This window comes from Paroedura picta, chromosome 1 (genome assembly GCF_049243985.1).
Source record: "Paroedura picta isolate Pp20150507F chromosome 1, Ppicta_v3.0, whole genome shotgun sequence".
Classification (NCBI taxonomy): domain Eukaryota; kingdom Metazoa; phylum Chordata; class Lepidosauria; order Squamata; family Gekkonidae; genus Paroedura; species Paroedura picta.
The window spans coordinates 203,421,970-203,439,549 of record NC_135369.1 but is presented as its reverse complement, the minus strand read 5'-3'; the positions used below and the strand labels follow the sequence as shown (position 1 = coordinate 203,439,549).

The 17,580-nt window shown below is 46.5% G+C and overlaps 1 protein-coding gene across 4 annotated transcripts in view; it reads right to left on the bottom strand.

The window, feature by feature from the left end:
- LOC143827544 (uncharacterized) overlaps positions 1-17,580 on the bottom strand; it is a 44,196-nt gene that overhangs the window by 17,922 nt on the left and 8,694 nt on the right. For all 4 annotated transcript variants that reach the window (XM_077317172.1, XM_077317182.1, XM_077317192.1 and 1 more), the window contains 7 exons: positions 16,740-16,880; positions 14,332-14,432; positions 11,246-11,371; positions 8,946-9,047; positions 8,652-8,772; positions 4,210-4,291; positions 912-1,017 (listed from right to left, as the gene is read on the bottom strand). In XM_077317172.1, the coding sequence (XP_077173287.1) occupies positions 912-1,017; positions 4,210-4,291; positions 8,652-8,772; positions 8,946-9,047; positions 11,246-11,371; positions 14,332-14,432; positions 16,740-16,880 (779 nt within the window). The remainder of the gene's footprint in view (positions 1-911; positions 1,018-4,209; positions 4,292-8,651; positions 8,773-8,945; positions 9,048-11,245; positions 11,372-14,331; positions 14,433-16,739; positions 16,881-17,580) is intronic.

The following is a 17,580-nucleotide window of genomic DNA, read 5'->3' as shown; positions in this document are numbered from 1 at the left end:
TCTAAAGGTAAAGGTAAAGGTATCCCCTGTGCAAGCACCGAGTCATGTCTGACCCTTGGGGTGATGCCCTCTAGCGTTTTCATGGCAGACTCAATACGGGGTGGTTTGCCAGTGCCTTCCCCAGTCATTACCGTTTACCCCCCAGCAAGCTGGGTACTCATTTTACCGACCTCGGAAGGATGGAAGGCTGAGTCAACCTTGAGCCGGCTGCTGGGATTGAACTCCCAACCTCATGGGCAAAGCTTTCAGACGGCTGCCTTACCACTCTGCGCCACAAGAGGCTCTTAATTAGATAGAAATCTAATGATAAACAAATAAATAAATCTAATGATAAACAAACAAACATACAAATAAATAAATAAATAGCAATTAATGCATTATTGGGAGGAGCAAATGTATGCTGAGCTGTTGGTGTCCCTGAGGAACAAGGTTGAGGCTGGGAGAGCTGTGAGGGAATGGCGACTGGCCCAAGGTCACCCAGGTGGCTGCCTGTGGAGGAGGAGCGGGGAATCAAACCCGGCTTGCCAGCTTAGAGCCTGCTGCTCTTAACCCCAGCCCACGCTGGTTCTCAATTTAGACTCTGAGGACTCAACAAGTAGTTTGCTGTCACATTATAATCATATCCAGTTGCCATTAAAAAAAAGACCAAATTCCCCACTGCTGGAGTAAAAAATTAGGAGGACCTGTCACATGGAGGCGGCAATAGAGAAACCACACAAGCCTCCCCCCCCCCCCCGTGGAAAATACCTGGATTGGGTTGCAGCAGTGACACAGACCGTCCGCAAACAATTTTTTAATGAAACTGAGAATTTATTGTCTCCATCTTATCGGGGATCATAGAAGCCAAGGTGGTCTCTTGAAAACCAGATTAGGTTAAATTAGAGCCCCCCCCCTTTAAAAAAGAAACTTACCAGTCTTCTCTAGGGGAAGAATTTTTCTGTAGAAAAGGAACAATAACTTTCTGTATTACTTCAAACATGAGAGCAAATGCTGGTTGTATTATGATGTCTATGAAGCCTGAAAAGGAGGAGAAGAAATTCAGACACAGCCCAAAATGCAGGTGAACGCAGGTTGGCAAAATGGAACCATTCTGGATATATGCTCATGTTTTGGTTGAAATAACAGACCTTCAGACAAAGAGAGGAACTAGTTCGACATTGCCCCAATACAGATGAGGGCCAATAAATTTTACATAGCAAACATATCTGCAAGGGCATTTGTGTGCTATTTTCTGCATCTGATAAAACTTTGTGTGGGTGGCATAGAATCAAGAATCATCGTAGAGCTGGAAGGGGCTATGCAGGCCATCTAGTCCCACCCCCTGCTCAATGGAGGATCAGCCTACAGCATCCAGGATAAGTATCTGTCCATCCGCTGCTTGAAAACCGCCAGTGAGGGGGAACTCCATACCTCTTTGGGCAGCCCATTCCACTGCTGAACTAGACTCACAGAATCCTAGAGTGGGAAGGGGCTATGCAGGCCATCAAGTCCCACCCCCTGCTCAAGGCAGGATCAGCCTCAAGCATCCAGGATAAATCTCTGCCCAGCCACTGCTTGAAGATCGACAGTGAGGGGGAGTTCCCCCCCTCCTTAGGCAGCCCATTCCACTGCTGAACTATGTGAACTCCCCCCCCCTGTTATCTACCTAATCCACATGTAGTTTAAACCCTTTACTGTGCATCCTATCCTCTGCTGCCAACAGGAACTGCTCCCTGTCCTCCTCTGATACTTTAAGTACTTTCAGATACTTAAAGATAAAAATCATGTCCCTGTCATATATGGTGTATATCATATACCAGGGGTAGTCAAACTGCGGCCCTCCAGATGTCCATGGACCACAATTCCCAAAAGCCCCTGCCAGCATTTGCTGGCAGGGGCTTCTGGGAATTGTGGTCCATGGACATCTGGAGGGCCGCAGTTTGACTACCCTTGTCATATACCATCTATATATCTAATAGCAAACTATGGTCCAACCTGCAGGTAGCTAAATCCATGCATTGGGTATCATGCATCGCCAAAAGAGATCATTCTGGAAACTTGTATTCCCCTTATGGACAATACTTGTGTTTAAAGTGCAGCTACACTAATGTGATTCCAGAGAGGCTGTACAAGATCTATTGAACAGATTTTTGGATAGGGGATATCCAGCAACAAGGGTTCATAACTCTAGCAGAAAGACATCCCAGAAAAAGAAAAGGAAGGAGAGGATTGTTTGATTTGTAGTTTGGAATATAATCAGCTTGCTGAGAAGATTGGTAAAATCATTTTTAAAAACCGGCATATTCTCTTCAATTCCTGGTTGTAGGTTCCCCCCTTTAATTAGTTATAAGTGTCCAAAAAAATTTGAAACAAGTATTAGTGCATGCAGTTATGAAATCTTAGGCTTTGGGATCTAACATACCACAGGGTCATTTTCAGTGTGCAAAAAATTGTGTCATCTGCCACAGACAGAAGTAGTGAATGGAGATGATATGAGTTTGAGGTACTTCAGTAACTGTAGTAGTAAGCAAGTGGAAAATTTGATGTGTTATCCATGTGGGAAAGCATCTATAGGTGTTAGTATGCATAGTATAAAAAGGCTATTGGAACATTGGTCTAGAGTGAAAAACTGTGCTCAGGAAGCACCTTTGGCAGTACATGATATTGAACAACAGCATACGTATAATGACTTAAAATTTGTAGTTATAAAGAATTGGGAGCCTGCACCTTTTAATACAGAAGGTACACAAAGGAAACTTTTACCATATGAGTCTAGACTAACTTTTCAATTAAAAACGCATGTACCTTTTTGATTATTACACATTCTATTTTCAACTGTTATAGATGAGAGCTCTGTCCCTTTAAGAATGTGTAGAGTGAACGTAAATGAGAGGAAATGTGAAGAGGATTTAATTAGATAGCATACATTTCCATGGTTCAGCTGGAAAATAGAGCGGAAAGGAAGAGCCCGCTGGCCAGAGAAATAATACTATGTTTGTCAAGTTATTATGACGCTATGTACCAGGGGTAGTCAAACTGCGGCCCTCCAGATGTCCATGGACTACAATTCCCAGGAGCCCCCTGCCAGCACTCGCTGGCAGGGGGCTCCTGGGAATTGTAGTCCATGGACATCTGGAGGGTCGCAGTTTAACTACCTCTGGCTTAATATATACATTTATTGCTGATTGTATTTGTATAGGTAGAGAGATAGGGCTCTTTTCGCTTGCCCCCTGATTCCCACTATGTGAGGTGGGAGGGGAAGAACCATGGCCCAGACTGTTTCCACACCAGTGATATCATTTGGATTTCCATTTTTAAAGGGTTGAGTTTTTCATCCAGATTCAGATTCAGAGTACTTTATTGGCATAAAATTGCAAAGCATAAAACGAAAATTTCAAACAGTTTCAGATGTAAAATCTATCTTAAAAGATTTTCATTTAAAACTGCCAGTAAAAACTTTGCTACTTTTATAATAATTGCTGAGTCCCTCACATTTAGTATCATTTTAATCCAGTGTTTCTCATTAACACAGCTGAATTTCAGTTTCTTCAGATAATTAGCTAACAGACGACGGAATACTTCAAACTTAGGACACACCAGAAGTATATGGTATATGGTTTTTCATCCATTTCTGCACTGAAATTCGCCTCTTTGGGCACAGACCCGAATTGCCCCATCACTTGCCCTGCAGCAGTTTCCATTTTTAAAGGAGGGACTAACAGGGTCTAATTTGGGGCTGCCAAATGCAGAAATGCATGCATTCGGGTTTTTCCCTGGCCCTTCCATTTTGAGTCATTTGGGAACACCCCTTTCCTCGTTGCCATCCCCTCTCTCTCCCTCTGTTCCAAAAAACTGCTTTTTCATGCTATACATTTCTAGTGAGTAAAACCCTGTCTTCAAAAACATTTCATTCATTCCCCCTGAAAAAATTGTTTTTTCCCCCCAGCGTACCAAAAAATTTCCATCAGAAAATGTAAAATATGACCCTTGGTCTTTTAATGCTACATATTTTGAGTAAAATGTTGTCCTCAAAAGCATTTTACTAATGCTGGGAAGGGAGAGGGGGAATTGCAGACTCTGCCCCCCTGGTCCTTTTCCAAATACCCCAATATTTCCATCAGAAAAACGGGGGGGGGGAATTTGGGGGGAACTTGTTTCCCATTTTTTCTGGTTTTCTTTCCTCAGGACTTCATATCTCTGTCCCTCCCACCACTCTTAAATGAATGTCACCTATTTCAGACTCAGCTATATTGGTAGTCTCGGGGTCACAGAGTGGAGAAATTGGCAGTCCCAATTCAGCTTCCATGGTTCCCTGGAGAAATAAAAAAGGACAAAAATGAGAAAGTGGAACCAAGAACTGAGTGATCTAGTCTAGTCTAGTCTAGCCTGGAACAGCCTTTCTCAAGTTTTTACCATTGAGAAACCCCTGAAACATTCTCCAGGCTTCGACAATCCCCAGAAGTGGCACCATCATGCAGAATACGGTTGGGAAGCAGAGCTATGGACACGCCCACCTGGCCCCCTTCCCTTCCCAACCCCTGCAGGCCAATCATTGGCCATTTTAGGGGGGGGGCAGGGTGGCATGGCCTAGTGGGTATACACATACAAGTTTAATTAACTCCCACCCATTCGGGAAAGCCTTCCAGGGTATCAAGATATCCCAGGGTTTCATGAAACCCTGGCTGAGGAAGTTTTAAAGAAAAAAGTGAAAAATGAACTGAAAAGTCAGGACCCATCAGCTCTCTACAAGCTTATAGAGAAGTCGCAGTTTAAGGACAGATCTCTTTTAGATATATCCTTTATGAAGCAGAGAAAGAGTTGGTTTTATCCCCCACTTTTTGCTACCCTAAGGAGCCTCAATGTGGCTTACTATCTCCTTCCCTTCCTCTCCCCACAGCAGGCACCCTGTGAGGTAGGTGAGGCGGAGAGAGTCCTGCTATTGTTGCCCTGTGAGAATAGCACTATCAGGGCTGCGACTGGCCCAAGGTCAACCAGCTGGCTGCATGTAGAGGAGTGGGGAATCAAACCCAGCTTGCCAGACTAAAAGCCACTGCTCTTAACCACTACATCAGCTGGCTCTCACCAAGCTAATAGAGGCAGGAAGCTAGTTTATTTATTTATTTTTGGATTTTTATACCGCTGCTCTCAGTAAACTGGCTCGCAGTAGTTCACAATAAAACATCTAATAAAATATAACATAACCTAAAAACATCATAAAATACAACCCCCTTAATCCTCAAAAATTCACCATCAACGGTCAACAAGGCAGTAACAATATAATATATAGCTTTACTTGATGCTTCAAAGCCCCCCATTACCAGCATGGGTCCCGATCAAGATTGGTGATAGAACAACCAGGGATGATGACCACCATCTGGGCCCAGGAAAACCGGGGGGGGGGGCAGGGATGGACGGACAACGAGGACCCAATATTAATAATATAATACTATTTGCGGCGGGGGGGGTGTGTTCAAGTGTCAGTCAACGTATGGTGATCCCGTAGGGTTGTCAGAGCAACACACAAACAGAATAGGTTTCCCATTGTTTGCCTCTGCCTAGCAACACTGGTATTCTGTTACAATTTCCTATGAAAATATTAACCAGGGTTGTCCCTGCCAGAGATCTGACAAAATGGCCTAACCTGAGCCATCCAGGAGAGTGTGGATAGAAAAGAAAGAAAACTTGTTAGAACGCAAAATACCTGTAGAACTGAAACCTTGCATTACTGAGAAGATCTTTTTCAGCAACCTCAGCTCGTAGTTGATTACAAAACAAAATCGGACTCCAGTGGCACCTTTAAGAGGAAGAGTGCTTGCACTCGAAAGCTCAGGTCTTGAATAAACCTTTGTTGGTCTTAAAGGTGCCACTGGACTCCGATTTTGTTTTGTTGTGCTGCTTCAGACCAACACATTTGAATCTACTAGTTGATTATCACACATAAGTCATGATATTTCTCAGCCATGTGGAATAACCGCCTCATTTCCTCTGGGGAGAAGCTTTTGGGCGCATGCTCACTTGAAAGTTTCTACCCAGAATTAAACTTTATTGGTCTTGAAGGTACCCCTGGACTCAAACTTTGTCCCATTGTTTCAGACCAACGTCCTCTTGAATTTAAAATGTCTTGATTCTTCTGTTTTCGTCCAGAAACTCTCACTCTCCGGCCTTCATCTCTATTCTCTTCAGTCCTAGCCAGTACTCCATCTCTCCTTCGTGTCCCCAACTGGTATTTCTTGTCCTGTTATTCTGGATTCTAATAGGGGTATCTCTTTATCGGATCGCAGGGCTACCCACTTAGCCAATCCCAACTCAGTTCTATCCCTACCAATGAAAATCTGTTTTATAGCTTCAAAGAACGGAATGCGGCATCCGCACTAAAGATATGTATTAAAAAGCTAAAACATGTATGTAAAATGGGTGTGGCAAAGTCATTCTATCATCCCCCCAAGATGTAATTTAGTCACAAAAAAGGAGTGGGGAGGCCAATTTAGGGATTCCAACCTCTGGGTGGGATCCTCTGGAATTAGAGCTCATCTCCGGACTACAGAGATCAGTTCCCCTGCAGAATATAGTCACTTAGAAGGTGTGCTCCATGGCAGGGGTGGTCAACCTGTGGTCCAGCATTCGCTGGCAGGGGCTCATGGGAATTGTAGTCCATGGACAGCTGGAGGACCACAGGTTGACTACCCCTGCTCTAGGGTATTATACTCCCTTGAAGTCCCTCCTCTCCCCAAACACTAACCTCTGCTGGTTCCACCTCCCAAAGTCTCCAGGCTTTTCCCATCCAGGAGTTGGCAACCTCACCTGAGGTAATAATCACTCCAGGGTAGCATTTGTGATTGGCAGGTTACAACCCGCCCACATGTAGTGTAAGCATGACCTCAGAAAAGCTGATTTTCCTACGAGTCTGTAATTGTTGTCCAAAGCGTCATGAACTCTTCTGCAGGTCCTCCCAGACTCCTCTCACGAAAAAATTTCAAACTCTGGACAGACATTAATCTTTGGGTGTTAATCTTTCATCCCAGACTCCTAATGATACACGTTTGCCCTTAAAATAAAATACAAGGGCTTTTAGGTGGGATAAATGCGAGGCCCACGTATACTAGGAAACCGTAATGGGAAAGGTATACTTAGGTGGAAGTAGTGTGTACCATCCTCAAGCCATTTAAAACCGTGATGGAGAAACCGGAGCTGCCATGCAGAGTATCAAGAGAAACCTGTCCCACTACAAAAGCTACACGGGCAGAAGGATTAGCACAGTTCTGAATAAGTCCAGTTGCATAGCTTTATATAATTTTTAAATTTTTTTGCCTCAGTATATTCGTCTATCTAATATCGCCATGTGGCCTCAAGCTGCAGATGTCTAAGTTTGTATATTAGGGCCAGAGTGACACTAAGCCGATTTCCCTTCAAACTTGGGGGACCCTCCAGGTTTGCAGAAAAACTTACATAATGAAAAAAATATATTGGGGGATTTCAATTCCCCCAAAGCTTCTTCTACATGGGGTGGGGGAGGAGTCTCATGGGTCCCCCACTTGTATATCCAACAGCTGAATTCCTCTCAAAACCTTTTTATTAGTGAATTAATGTTTGCTTTGTGCCATTCTTATTTCATTTGTACTAGTAATAGAGACATTCTGGTGTGTTCTTTAAAAAAATGTAGTTGCAGTGATCAGAAACTGCCAGTTAAAAAAACTGTAAGGTATTTTAGGTTACAAAATGTGGTGTAGTGGTTAAGAACAGCGGCTTCTAATTCCCTGCACCTCCACATGCAGCCAGCTGGGTGACCTTGGGTTCCTCATAGCCCTCATAGTGCTGCTCCCACGGAGCAGTAACATCAGGGCTCTTTCACCCCCACCTACCTCACAGGGTGCCTGTTGTGAAGAGAGGAAGGGAAAGGGATTGTATGTCACTTTGAGACTCTTTCGGCCCCATGAATTTCAATGGCAAATATTTATAGCATTGTAACCTTAATTGTTTTTACACTTTAATGTTGAGTTTCGAATGTTATTTTGTTGTCATTTTGCTTCAAGCATTAACGAAAATGAGAGTCAAAACCTAATTAGCATTCTAACAGGTAGAATGACTGAGGGCCATTCCGCACCCATAAAATAAAGTGAAAGGCTTACCTTTTGCAGATGCCATATTTTTGCCCTTTTGCATGACGTCGCCAACATCCAGCATCCCAGCAGCAAATCGGCAGCTACATCCTCCATTTTAAAGTGTAAGTTGGGGAATCCCAAAAAGTGGATTCCCCCAACTGTTTGGCATGAGCAACAGGAGAGCACACAGCAAGCCACATGCCAAGAAAATGTGCGGAGCCAAAGTAGCACTATCTCCACCTCTAGTGCCCGCCCTCGCACCTGCCTCCCTCTCCCATCTACTAGAGACAGGGATTTTCTTTCTTTCTTTTTTTTTTTTTTGAGCAAACTGCCTGGAGCAACGAATACACGTTAAATCACCCAGGCAAAGCAAAAAAAAAATTCCCCCCACCAGTTATCACACAAAGCATGCCTCTCTAATATCCCCCCCCCCAAATCAGCCAGGAGGTGAGGAATGATCAGAGGCATGTTATTTAATAGCATAACGCTATTCTTTGCAACGTGCAGAAATGCCCCGACTTTCCGATGAGGGTGTCTGATGTTTGTTTGTGAATGGATTTTTGAGGCTGATACCTGTTTAAAGAATTCTTCCGTGATGCTTTCTACCCAGCGATGGTGCAAATCCCAGTCCTTGGCCGGATGACTTATATCGGCGACATGTACAATTGAAGACATGACTTTACTTTTGTCTAGACTGCCGAAAGAATGACATTCTTGATTATTTCAACAAGATAACAGCAACATATCCTTTGAGAGAGATGATTCAAAGGACTTGTACGTTCCTCCTCTCATGGAGTTGGGTGGGAGAGGTAAACCCCTTCAAAGTAGGCTGCAGTAAAAACAAAAGCTGAAACCAACACACCTTACCTTTTGTTTTGCCGCAGCCGACAAACAATCTTTTTCATGTCTTGGAAGTGGCTTGACATGTCTGTCCCTAAGACAATCCGAATAACCAGCTTACGCATTTCCCTGAAGGCAGATTGATGCATCATTTGTCACAGGAGCACTTGAAAGGCAGGATTTCCCTACTTGCTGCTCTGCCTCTCCTCTAGGTGTTCAGGGGCCTGAGATGCTCTATCTATGCAATTGGCAACCTTGAAGATTCATTCCCACCACCCTACGTAATGTCCATCCCTTGGATTTGCCAACATTCTCCATTTGAAATTAAGATAGCACATAATAAAAGAAATATGCCTATACTTCCATGGAGAATTTCATTTCATTACATTGGAATGGTGTACTCCGGAGCATCCAATTTAGAAAAGAATCTGAATTGACCATCAAGGAAACAAAATCAAATACATAAAATGGCACTTGTCCAGTTTATTGAACCAATTTCCTTGGGTTCCCATTTTTCATATATTGCCCAAAATGTATAAGGTGAAATCTCCTGGGGAGATTCCTGTTGGGAGGTTCATTGTTCCTGGGGTTAATTCTCCACTGGAACTCCTAGCCAGATTTGTGGACCACTATATAAAGCCCCATGTTAAAAATGCACCTTCTTATATTATTTGACTACTAGATGTAAAGCTCATTTATAAAAATGGGCAAAGGATTAGAGGGGCCAAGAGGGTGCTCTCCGGCGCTAGGGAGGGGTGGTGGAAGTGTGCTGGGTGGTGGTGGCTTGGGGTGATGGCAGGCAGCGGTGTGTGTAGGGCTGGGAGGCGGGGGCGATATAAATTACGCATGCGCGGAAGTCCACACATGCGTGGTTTAGTTGGGTGGCGTTGTGGCCGCCGTGCGGGTCGCGCGGCCTGTCCTCGGCGGTGTCAGGCCGCGGAGCGGCCAGGGGGAAAACGGGTCAACACATGGAAGGGTAAGTAGGAGTGCGGGGAAGGCTGGGTGGGTGGGTGGCCGGGCAAAGGTTCAGTTCGGGGTGGTTGGGGGGGGAGCGCGATGGAGTTGCTTGTGGTTGTTTGGGGGTGTGTGGGGGTGGTCAGCTGAGGAGAAGGGCGCATGGGGCGGTACGGCGCGTCGTCAGTTGGGGGTGGTGGGTGGGGGGAAGGAGCAGTGGAGAGGACGATTTTGTGGGGTGGTGTGTCCGGGGGGTTGGAAGGTTGGGGGTGTTTTGCGGCAGCCGTCGCCGTACCTGGGTGGGTCCGGGGGGAGGTCGGCTGTGGAGGGGTGCAAGGTGCCCCTTTCCATGTGGCAGGGCCAGCGGCTGTCGGGTCCAGGAGTCCGGAGCTCCTTGCGTGGTCGCGGGAAGGCGTGGTGGAAGGTGCCTTCCCTGCTCCCCGGGCATGTTGGGAGGCTGTGCGGCTGGAAAGGAGCAGGGCCGGCGCAGAGTCTAGGACGGGGGAAGCAGGCTGGGAGGCAGGCAATGGGGCCCATTGATTCGCCCCTCCGAGTTTTTATCCCGGACGGCGCCCGCCCCTTTCTCCTCCCAACTTGTCCTTAGCGCTTTATTATCGCTCCGCAGGAGCGGTTACAGATGTATATAGTTGTATATAGTGTATATATGTATATAGACTTTGTTGTGAGCTACCGTGAGCCAGCTGTGCTGGGAACGGTGGCATATACATTTAACAAATAAATACATTAGGGACTTTATACAATAAATAGAAGACTTGCAAATTCCTCCAGGATCAATCCTTCAGCAACATTCCAATCGATGGTTTCAGAGCCATTGTTGAGCAGGTTTTGACAGAAAAAGCTCATTTTATTCCTCCAGATGTTAGTTATATTTTAAAAACCCTTCACTAAAGCTCTCCAGTCCTGTCCTGGGCCCATTCTGCACACACTGGATAATGCACTTTCAAGGTGCTTTTGCAGCTAGATTTTTCTGTGCAGAACAGGATAATCTCTTTCTAAAGCACATTGAAAGTGCATGATCCAACATGTGGGGAAAGGGCCAGGCTAGCCTGATATCATCAGAACTCGGATACTAACCAGGGTCAGCCCTGGTCAGTACTTGGATGGAAGGTTACTGAGGAAGTCCAGGGGCTGCTATGCGAAGGAAGGCAACAGAAAACCATGGCTGAAGTCTTGCCTTGAGAACCCTATAGAGTTGCCATGTTGAAAGCACTACCCCACCATCACTACCACAAAAGCTCTCCTGTCTAGTCTTCTGCAGGTGATTCTTTCTCTCTCTACAGGTGATCATACAGGTGACAAGTTATGTAATGTCTGTCATCAGATAAACGTTGCTGTATCTTATTGCCTCTCACCTCCATTCCAGTTCAGTTAAGGAGGCCAGGATGTTCACTTCTGGCTTTTGGACAAGCTGGTAAGCGGCGCTCAAGTGATGGTTTTCGAGAACAGATCTGTCATTGTACAGCAGGGCTGAATCTGACCTGGTGTCAACAAACAAATTACCACGTTAACCTCTCAGATCTAAGAGCCTATAAAGTCATAGGTTGTTCTTTCATTTTGCCTTTCTGGGAATCCCAATGGCAGGATATTATTACCCTCAGAAATGGAGCCATTACATTTCATAGAATCACAGAATCATAGAGTTGGAAGGGGCCACACAGGCCATCTAATCCAACCCCCTGCTCAACGCAGGATCAGCCCAAAGCATCCTAAAGCATCCAAGAAAAGTGTGTATCCAACCTTTGCTTGAAGACTGCCATTTTATTTTATCCTCTCTTTTTCAGACAGTAGTTTACAAAGAGACCACTGGCCCATCAGTACTCGTCATCCTTACAATGCAGCTTTTTTCAACCTTTTGGAAGTGGAGGGACCCCTGAAATAATTTTCAGGCTTTAAGGAACCCTGGAAGTGGTGCCAGACCCTTTCAGAGAAGAGGGTGTGGAAATACCGTAAGATGCGTGAGACATCCAGCCAAGCAACTGATCATTAACCATGTTTCCACTGTGGAGAAAGAGACTGGGCCTGTGCAGCAATAGGGGAAGGGGACTCCAGTGACGTCTAGTGTATCAGTATCAGTATTCTTTATTATGGTCATAGACCAGCAAAGTCAAAACAATTTCACAGTTACATTAATAATATGGCTAAAACACAGTTTTACTCATAAAATAGCATTATGTTAAACACTTAGACTATGAGTCTGCTAAAATATAAATTAGAATTAAATGGAAATATAGGAAATTGTTCTAATTGCTCTCAGGGTCTGTTAAGTTTTAGTCAACTTCCACCGCCTTTTCATGGCCGCAGCACAAAACCTGACGACACTATATGTGATGGAACAATTTGTGTCTGTGAGCAGCAGGGAGATATAAAATTGTCCTGAGCACCCTGGGACTCTATGTAACCATGGTGTAATAAATATGGAACGTAAAGGTAAAGGTAAAGGTATCCCCTGTGCAAGCATTGAGTCATGTCTGACCCTTGGGGTGACGCCCTCCAGCGTTTTCATGGCAGACTCAATACGGGGTGGTTTGCCAGTGCCTTCCCCAGTCAAAAAAAAATATGGAACGTATGTCACCATAAAACTGACAATACAAAAGGATATGTTCCAATGTTTCTATTTGACCAGAGCCACAGGGGCACTTCCTTTCACCATAGGGAGTTTTCTTGTATCTCCCTTCAAGTACAGCTGGGGGAAGGGCATTGCAATGAGCTAAAGTGATGTCAGCAACCATCTGAATTTCTGGGAAAGGCCACGTAACCCGTGGGGAGCTCTTGCGTAACCCCAGGTTTCTGTGGAACCCTGGTTGGGAAGCCCAGCCATAATGTATTGCTACAGTGGTATGTTGACCCTATTTGTGTGCGTAACAAGAGATCCCACTTCTTCATCCAATTAGAGCAGGAGTAGTCAAACTGCGGCCCTCCAGATGTCCATGGACCACAATTCCCAGAAGCCCCTGCCAGGGGCTTCTGGGAATTGTAGTTCATGGACATCTGGAAGGCTGCAGTTTGACTACCCCTGAATTAGAGAATTTGAACTGAACCATTTCCAAAGGCTTTGGCTAAGCATCCTGTCTAACAGCAGGACAAAATCTGAGTCCAGGGGCACCTTTAAGAGCGAGATAATTTTATTCAGGGAATAAGCTTCCACGTGCAAACACGCGTCTTCCGATAAAGTGAAACAGAATGTCCTCAACCATAACATATAGGTAGAGAGAGGGTGTGTAAAGGGGTAATGTAATGTATACGTACATTGAGGAAATTTTGTTTCACTGTATCTGTGTCTGCACACAAAGGCTTATGCCCAGAATTAAACTTTGTTTGTCTTCCAGGTGCCCCTAAATGTGAACTTTGTTCTGCTGCGTCAGACCGACGTGGCTACCTGCTTGGACCTCTCTAGCAGCAGAATTGATCTATTAAAGGGCGATTATGAACCTTTGAAGAACATCTTGTGGCGCAGGGTGGTAAGGCAGCAGAAATGCTGTCTGAAGCTGTCTGCCCATGAGGCTGGGAGTTCGATCCCAGCAGCCGGCTCAAGGTTGACTCAGCCTTCCATCCTTCTGAGGTCGGTAAAATGAGTACCCAGCTTGCTGGGGGGTAAACGGTAATGACTGGGGAAGGCACTGGCAAACCACCCCGTATTGCATCTGCCATGAAAACGCTAGAGGGCGTCACCCCAAGGGTCAGACATGACCTGGTGCTTGCAAAACAAGAAGCACAAAATGTCAGGAGAGCCAAAATGGTCCAGATATATTTATATAGTCAAGAGCAATTTTGGCATTAAGTGGATGAAATAGCCCATGTTAAGGTGCCAACAAAGATATACATGATTGGAAATACGCTACTCTCACTACGATTGCGGGACAGGCCTTCTTAGTGTGCAAAGGAGGAGGGAAGGCAGCTTGGTATAGTCCAGGGGGTGGGCAAACTGCTGCCCTGCAGATGTCCATGGACTACAATTCCCATGAGCCCCTGCCAGCATGGTCAATTGGTAGGGGGTTGTGGGAATTGTAGTCTATGCACTTCTGGAGATAAATGGTTCTCTAGAACAGGGGTAGTGAAACTGCAGCCCTGCAGATGTTCATGGACTACAATTCCCATGAGCCCCTGCCAGCAAATGCTGGCAGGGGCTCATGGGAATTGTAGTCCATGAACATCTGCAGGGCTGCAGTTTCACTACCCCTGCTCTAGAACCTCAGTCAGAGGTATTTCACTTGGTATTACTACTTGACCCTCTTGACAGGAGATGCCAGGGATTGAACCTGGGACCTTTGGCAGGCTGAGCAGAGGCTCTGCCAGCGAGCCACAGCCCTTACCGGCATACTCCAGAGTCTAGTTCTTAGGACTGAGCTGTAATTCGCCTTCTCTCTTCTCCCTTTGCATTTGAAAGGGGACTTGCAGCATTTACACTGAAACGTGGGATGGTTTTGACCAGCCGACTCACCTTGTTAGAATGTGGAAGTTGTTTGTGGTCCCAGGATGGTCATAATCATGGACACAGCTGCTGAAAAAGATGGCTAATATCTCCAGATCAGTGCACCAGTGCTAGAGAAAATAATGATATACGAGTCACTTTCCTTATGCAACGGACTCCTAATAAACCCTGCACTAATTAAAATATTTGCTAACCACGGCTTGGCTTACAGTGAGTGTCTAAGAAGAGTCGCTCCCTTCTAAGTCCACTTCTAAGTCCACAAGGGACATAGAAGGGTGTAACTCTACCTAGGACTGCACTGTGTTTCTGCTCCTGGTAAGAAAAAATATATCCAGTGAGCTTCAAGATATAGCATGATGTGGAGAATTAGGGCAGTTGCTTGGTGCGCTCGCTCTCCCCGTTGCCTTTGCCGGCAGAGCCTGAGAAGGCTAGGGGGAAGGAGGCATTTAAAGGGTGCATCAGATGGCTCATTCTGTTCTGTTTTTTCGTTCTGTTTTAAGCTTTTCCTTCAACTGAAAAAAGTCACAATATCCGACTAGATATGAGTGCAATCTCGCCTTAGAGGCCAACGAGATATTCAGGATGGTGCTGGATTTGAATCTAGCTCTTCTATTATTATTGTTATTGTTGTTGTTGTTGTTGTTATTATTATTATTATTATTAATTGGATTTATATCCCGCCACTCCCCGTAGGCTCGTGGCGGGTCAGAGCAGTCCTATCCCCATTAAAACACCCATCAAAAGACTTTAAAACAATCCCAAAATGGCGGAACTTATTATTCCCACCCCTGCTATCAGAGCGGCAGGGAGGGTGGGGAGGAGATGCTAGGTCTGGGGGGGGGGAACGTTGGCACTCATTCGCTGACCCCGGCCTCAACCAAAAACCCGGCGGAAGAGCTCCGTCTTGCAGGCCCTGCGGAAAGCTGGTAAATCCTGCAGGGCCCGCAGCTCACCCGGGAGCTCATTCCACCAGGTAGGGGCCAGGGCCGAAAAGGCCCTCGCCCTGGTCAAGGCCAGGCGCGCTTCTCTAGAGCCAGGAACGATCAGGAGATTCTCCCCCGCTGAGCGTAAAGCCCTGCGGGGGATATAGGGCGGTAGGCGGTCCCTCAGGTATGTGGGTCCCAACCCGCGTATAGCCTTAAAGGTCAAAACCAGAACCTTGAACCTGATCTGGGCAGCAATTGGCAACCAGTGCAGCTGCCTCAGCACAGGCTGGATATGGGCCCTCCAAGGTGTACCAGTGAGGGCCCGAGCAGCTGCGTTTTGCACTAGCTGGAGTTTCCGGATCAGAGACAAGGGTAGGCCGGCGTAGAGCGAGTTACAGAAATCTATTCTGGAGGTGACTGTCGCATGGATCACTGTAGCCAAGTGGTCAGGGGACAGGTAGGGCGCTAGTAGTCGGGCCTGGCGAAGATAGAAAAACACCTGACCTGCTACTCTCTTGACCTGAGCCTCCATAGTCAGGGAGGTATCAATGGTCACCCCCAAATTCCTGGCCTGGGGCGCAATAGTAAGTTGCGTTCCTGCCAGGGTGGGTAAGCTCGCTGCCTTGTCCTGCTCTCTTCCTCCCAGCCACAGGACCTCCGTTTTGGAGGGGTTGAGTTTCAGGCGACTCTGCTCAAACCATTCAGTCACTGCTTCCAAACATCTGGCGAATGGTTCCGGGGGGGGGGAGTCTGGACGGCCGTCCATGAGGAGATAGAGCTGGGTGTCATCAGCGTACTGATGGCAGCCCAACCCAAAACTCCGTACCAGCTGGGCCAGAGGGCGTAGAAAGATGTTGAATAACATGGGGGAGAGGACTGCACCCTGCGGTACCCCACAGGGGAGTCCATAGGGACGCGAGAACTCTTCCCCCACCGCAACCCTCTGGGTCCGGTTCTGGAGAAAGGAGCGTATCCAGCGCAAGGCTGTGCTCCGTATCCCCGTGCCGGCGAGGCGATGGATCAGAAGGTCGTGATCCACGATGTCAAAGGCCGCCGATAGATCCAAAAGGTCCAACACGGCCGACCCGCCTCTGTCTAGCTGGCGACGGAGATCATCCAAAAAGGCGACCAACACCGTCTCCACCCCGTGGCCAGGATGGAAGCTCGACTGATATGGATCGAGTGCCGAAGTTTCCTCCAAGAATGCCGAGAGCTGGTCAGCCGCAGCCCTCTCCACCACCTTGCCCAGGAACGCCAGATGCGATACTGGGCGGTAGTTGGCAGGGTCCTGCGGGTCCAGCGTTGATTTTTTTAGGAGAGGGCGAACCACTGCCCCCTTTAGCCGCTCAGGAAACTCCCCCGAACTTAGGGAGGAGTTGATGATGTCTCTGAGCTGGCCTCCTATCTACTATTCTACTGCAGACCAGCACAGCTCTCCCTGAAACATTCAGCATGCCCAAACACTCTGCCTTTCCTTGGGACAGTTCTTACCATGGTCCCCGATTGCATCAAAATGCTGTGCACCGTTTGCGTAACATCTGCTGCATGGATCGCATTATGGTATGCGTTCTGGTATCTGCTGTAGCCCTCTTCCAGGGCTTCCGCAAAAGCAATGAGGGTGGTGAGAGGGATCTGTGGGAAGACATGCACAATCGTCCTGTAGCAACCACTTGTAAGACTAACAATGCAGAACAGGACTCATTCTCATATTTGAGTCACGATGGACACAGCTTTGAAACTGTCGCTCACTTATGTCAGTAGAAAGAGGGTGGTGGAAAGAAAAATAAAATAAACAATTGGGATTTGCTTGGGGGTGCCAGCCTGCAGGTGGGACCTGGGGATCCCCTGGAATTACAACTCATCTGCAAACGACATTCTTCTGGATCCCATGTCTTGGAAGGGGGACTCTATGGCATTGTCCACTACTGAGGTCCCTGTCCTTCCCTGGCTCCATTTCCAAATCTCCATGAGTTTCCCAATCTGGATCTGGCAAACCTATGCCCCCTTCCTGTGGGGAAAGGATTTGGGAGAAAGCATATAGTCTTACTTGCTAGCTTTGCTCTTCAGTTCTAGCAAGGAAACACCTTGCTCTCTGTCCATTTCGTCAATAAAGAGATTTCCTGCAACAGTTCGTCTACTTATAGAAAATTCAACAGGGGCCTGACAATCGCCCACCTTTGTTGTGGCCCATTGAAAAGACAGAAGACAGAATATATATAGCCTTTTGATCTAGGGTTGCCAATCTCAAGATTGCCTGGAGATTCTGAGGAATTACAGCTGATCTCCAGACTACATAGATGGCATATTTATTTACCATTTATTTATTTAAAAC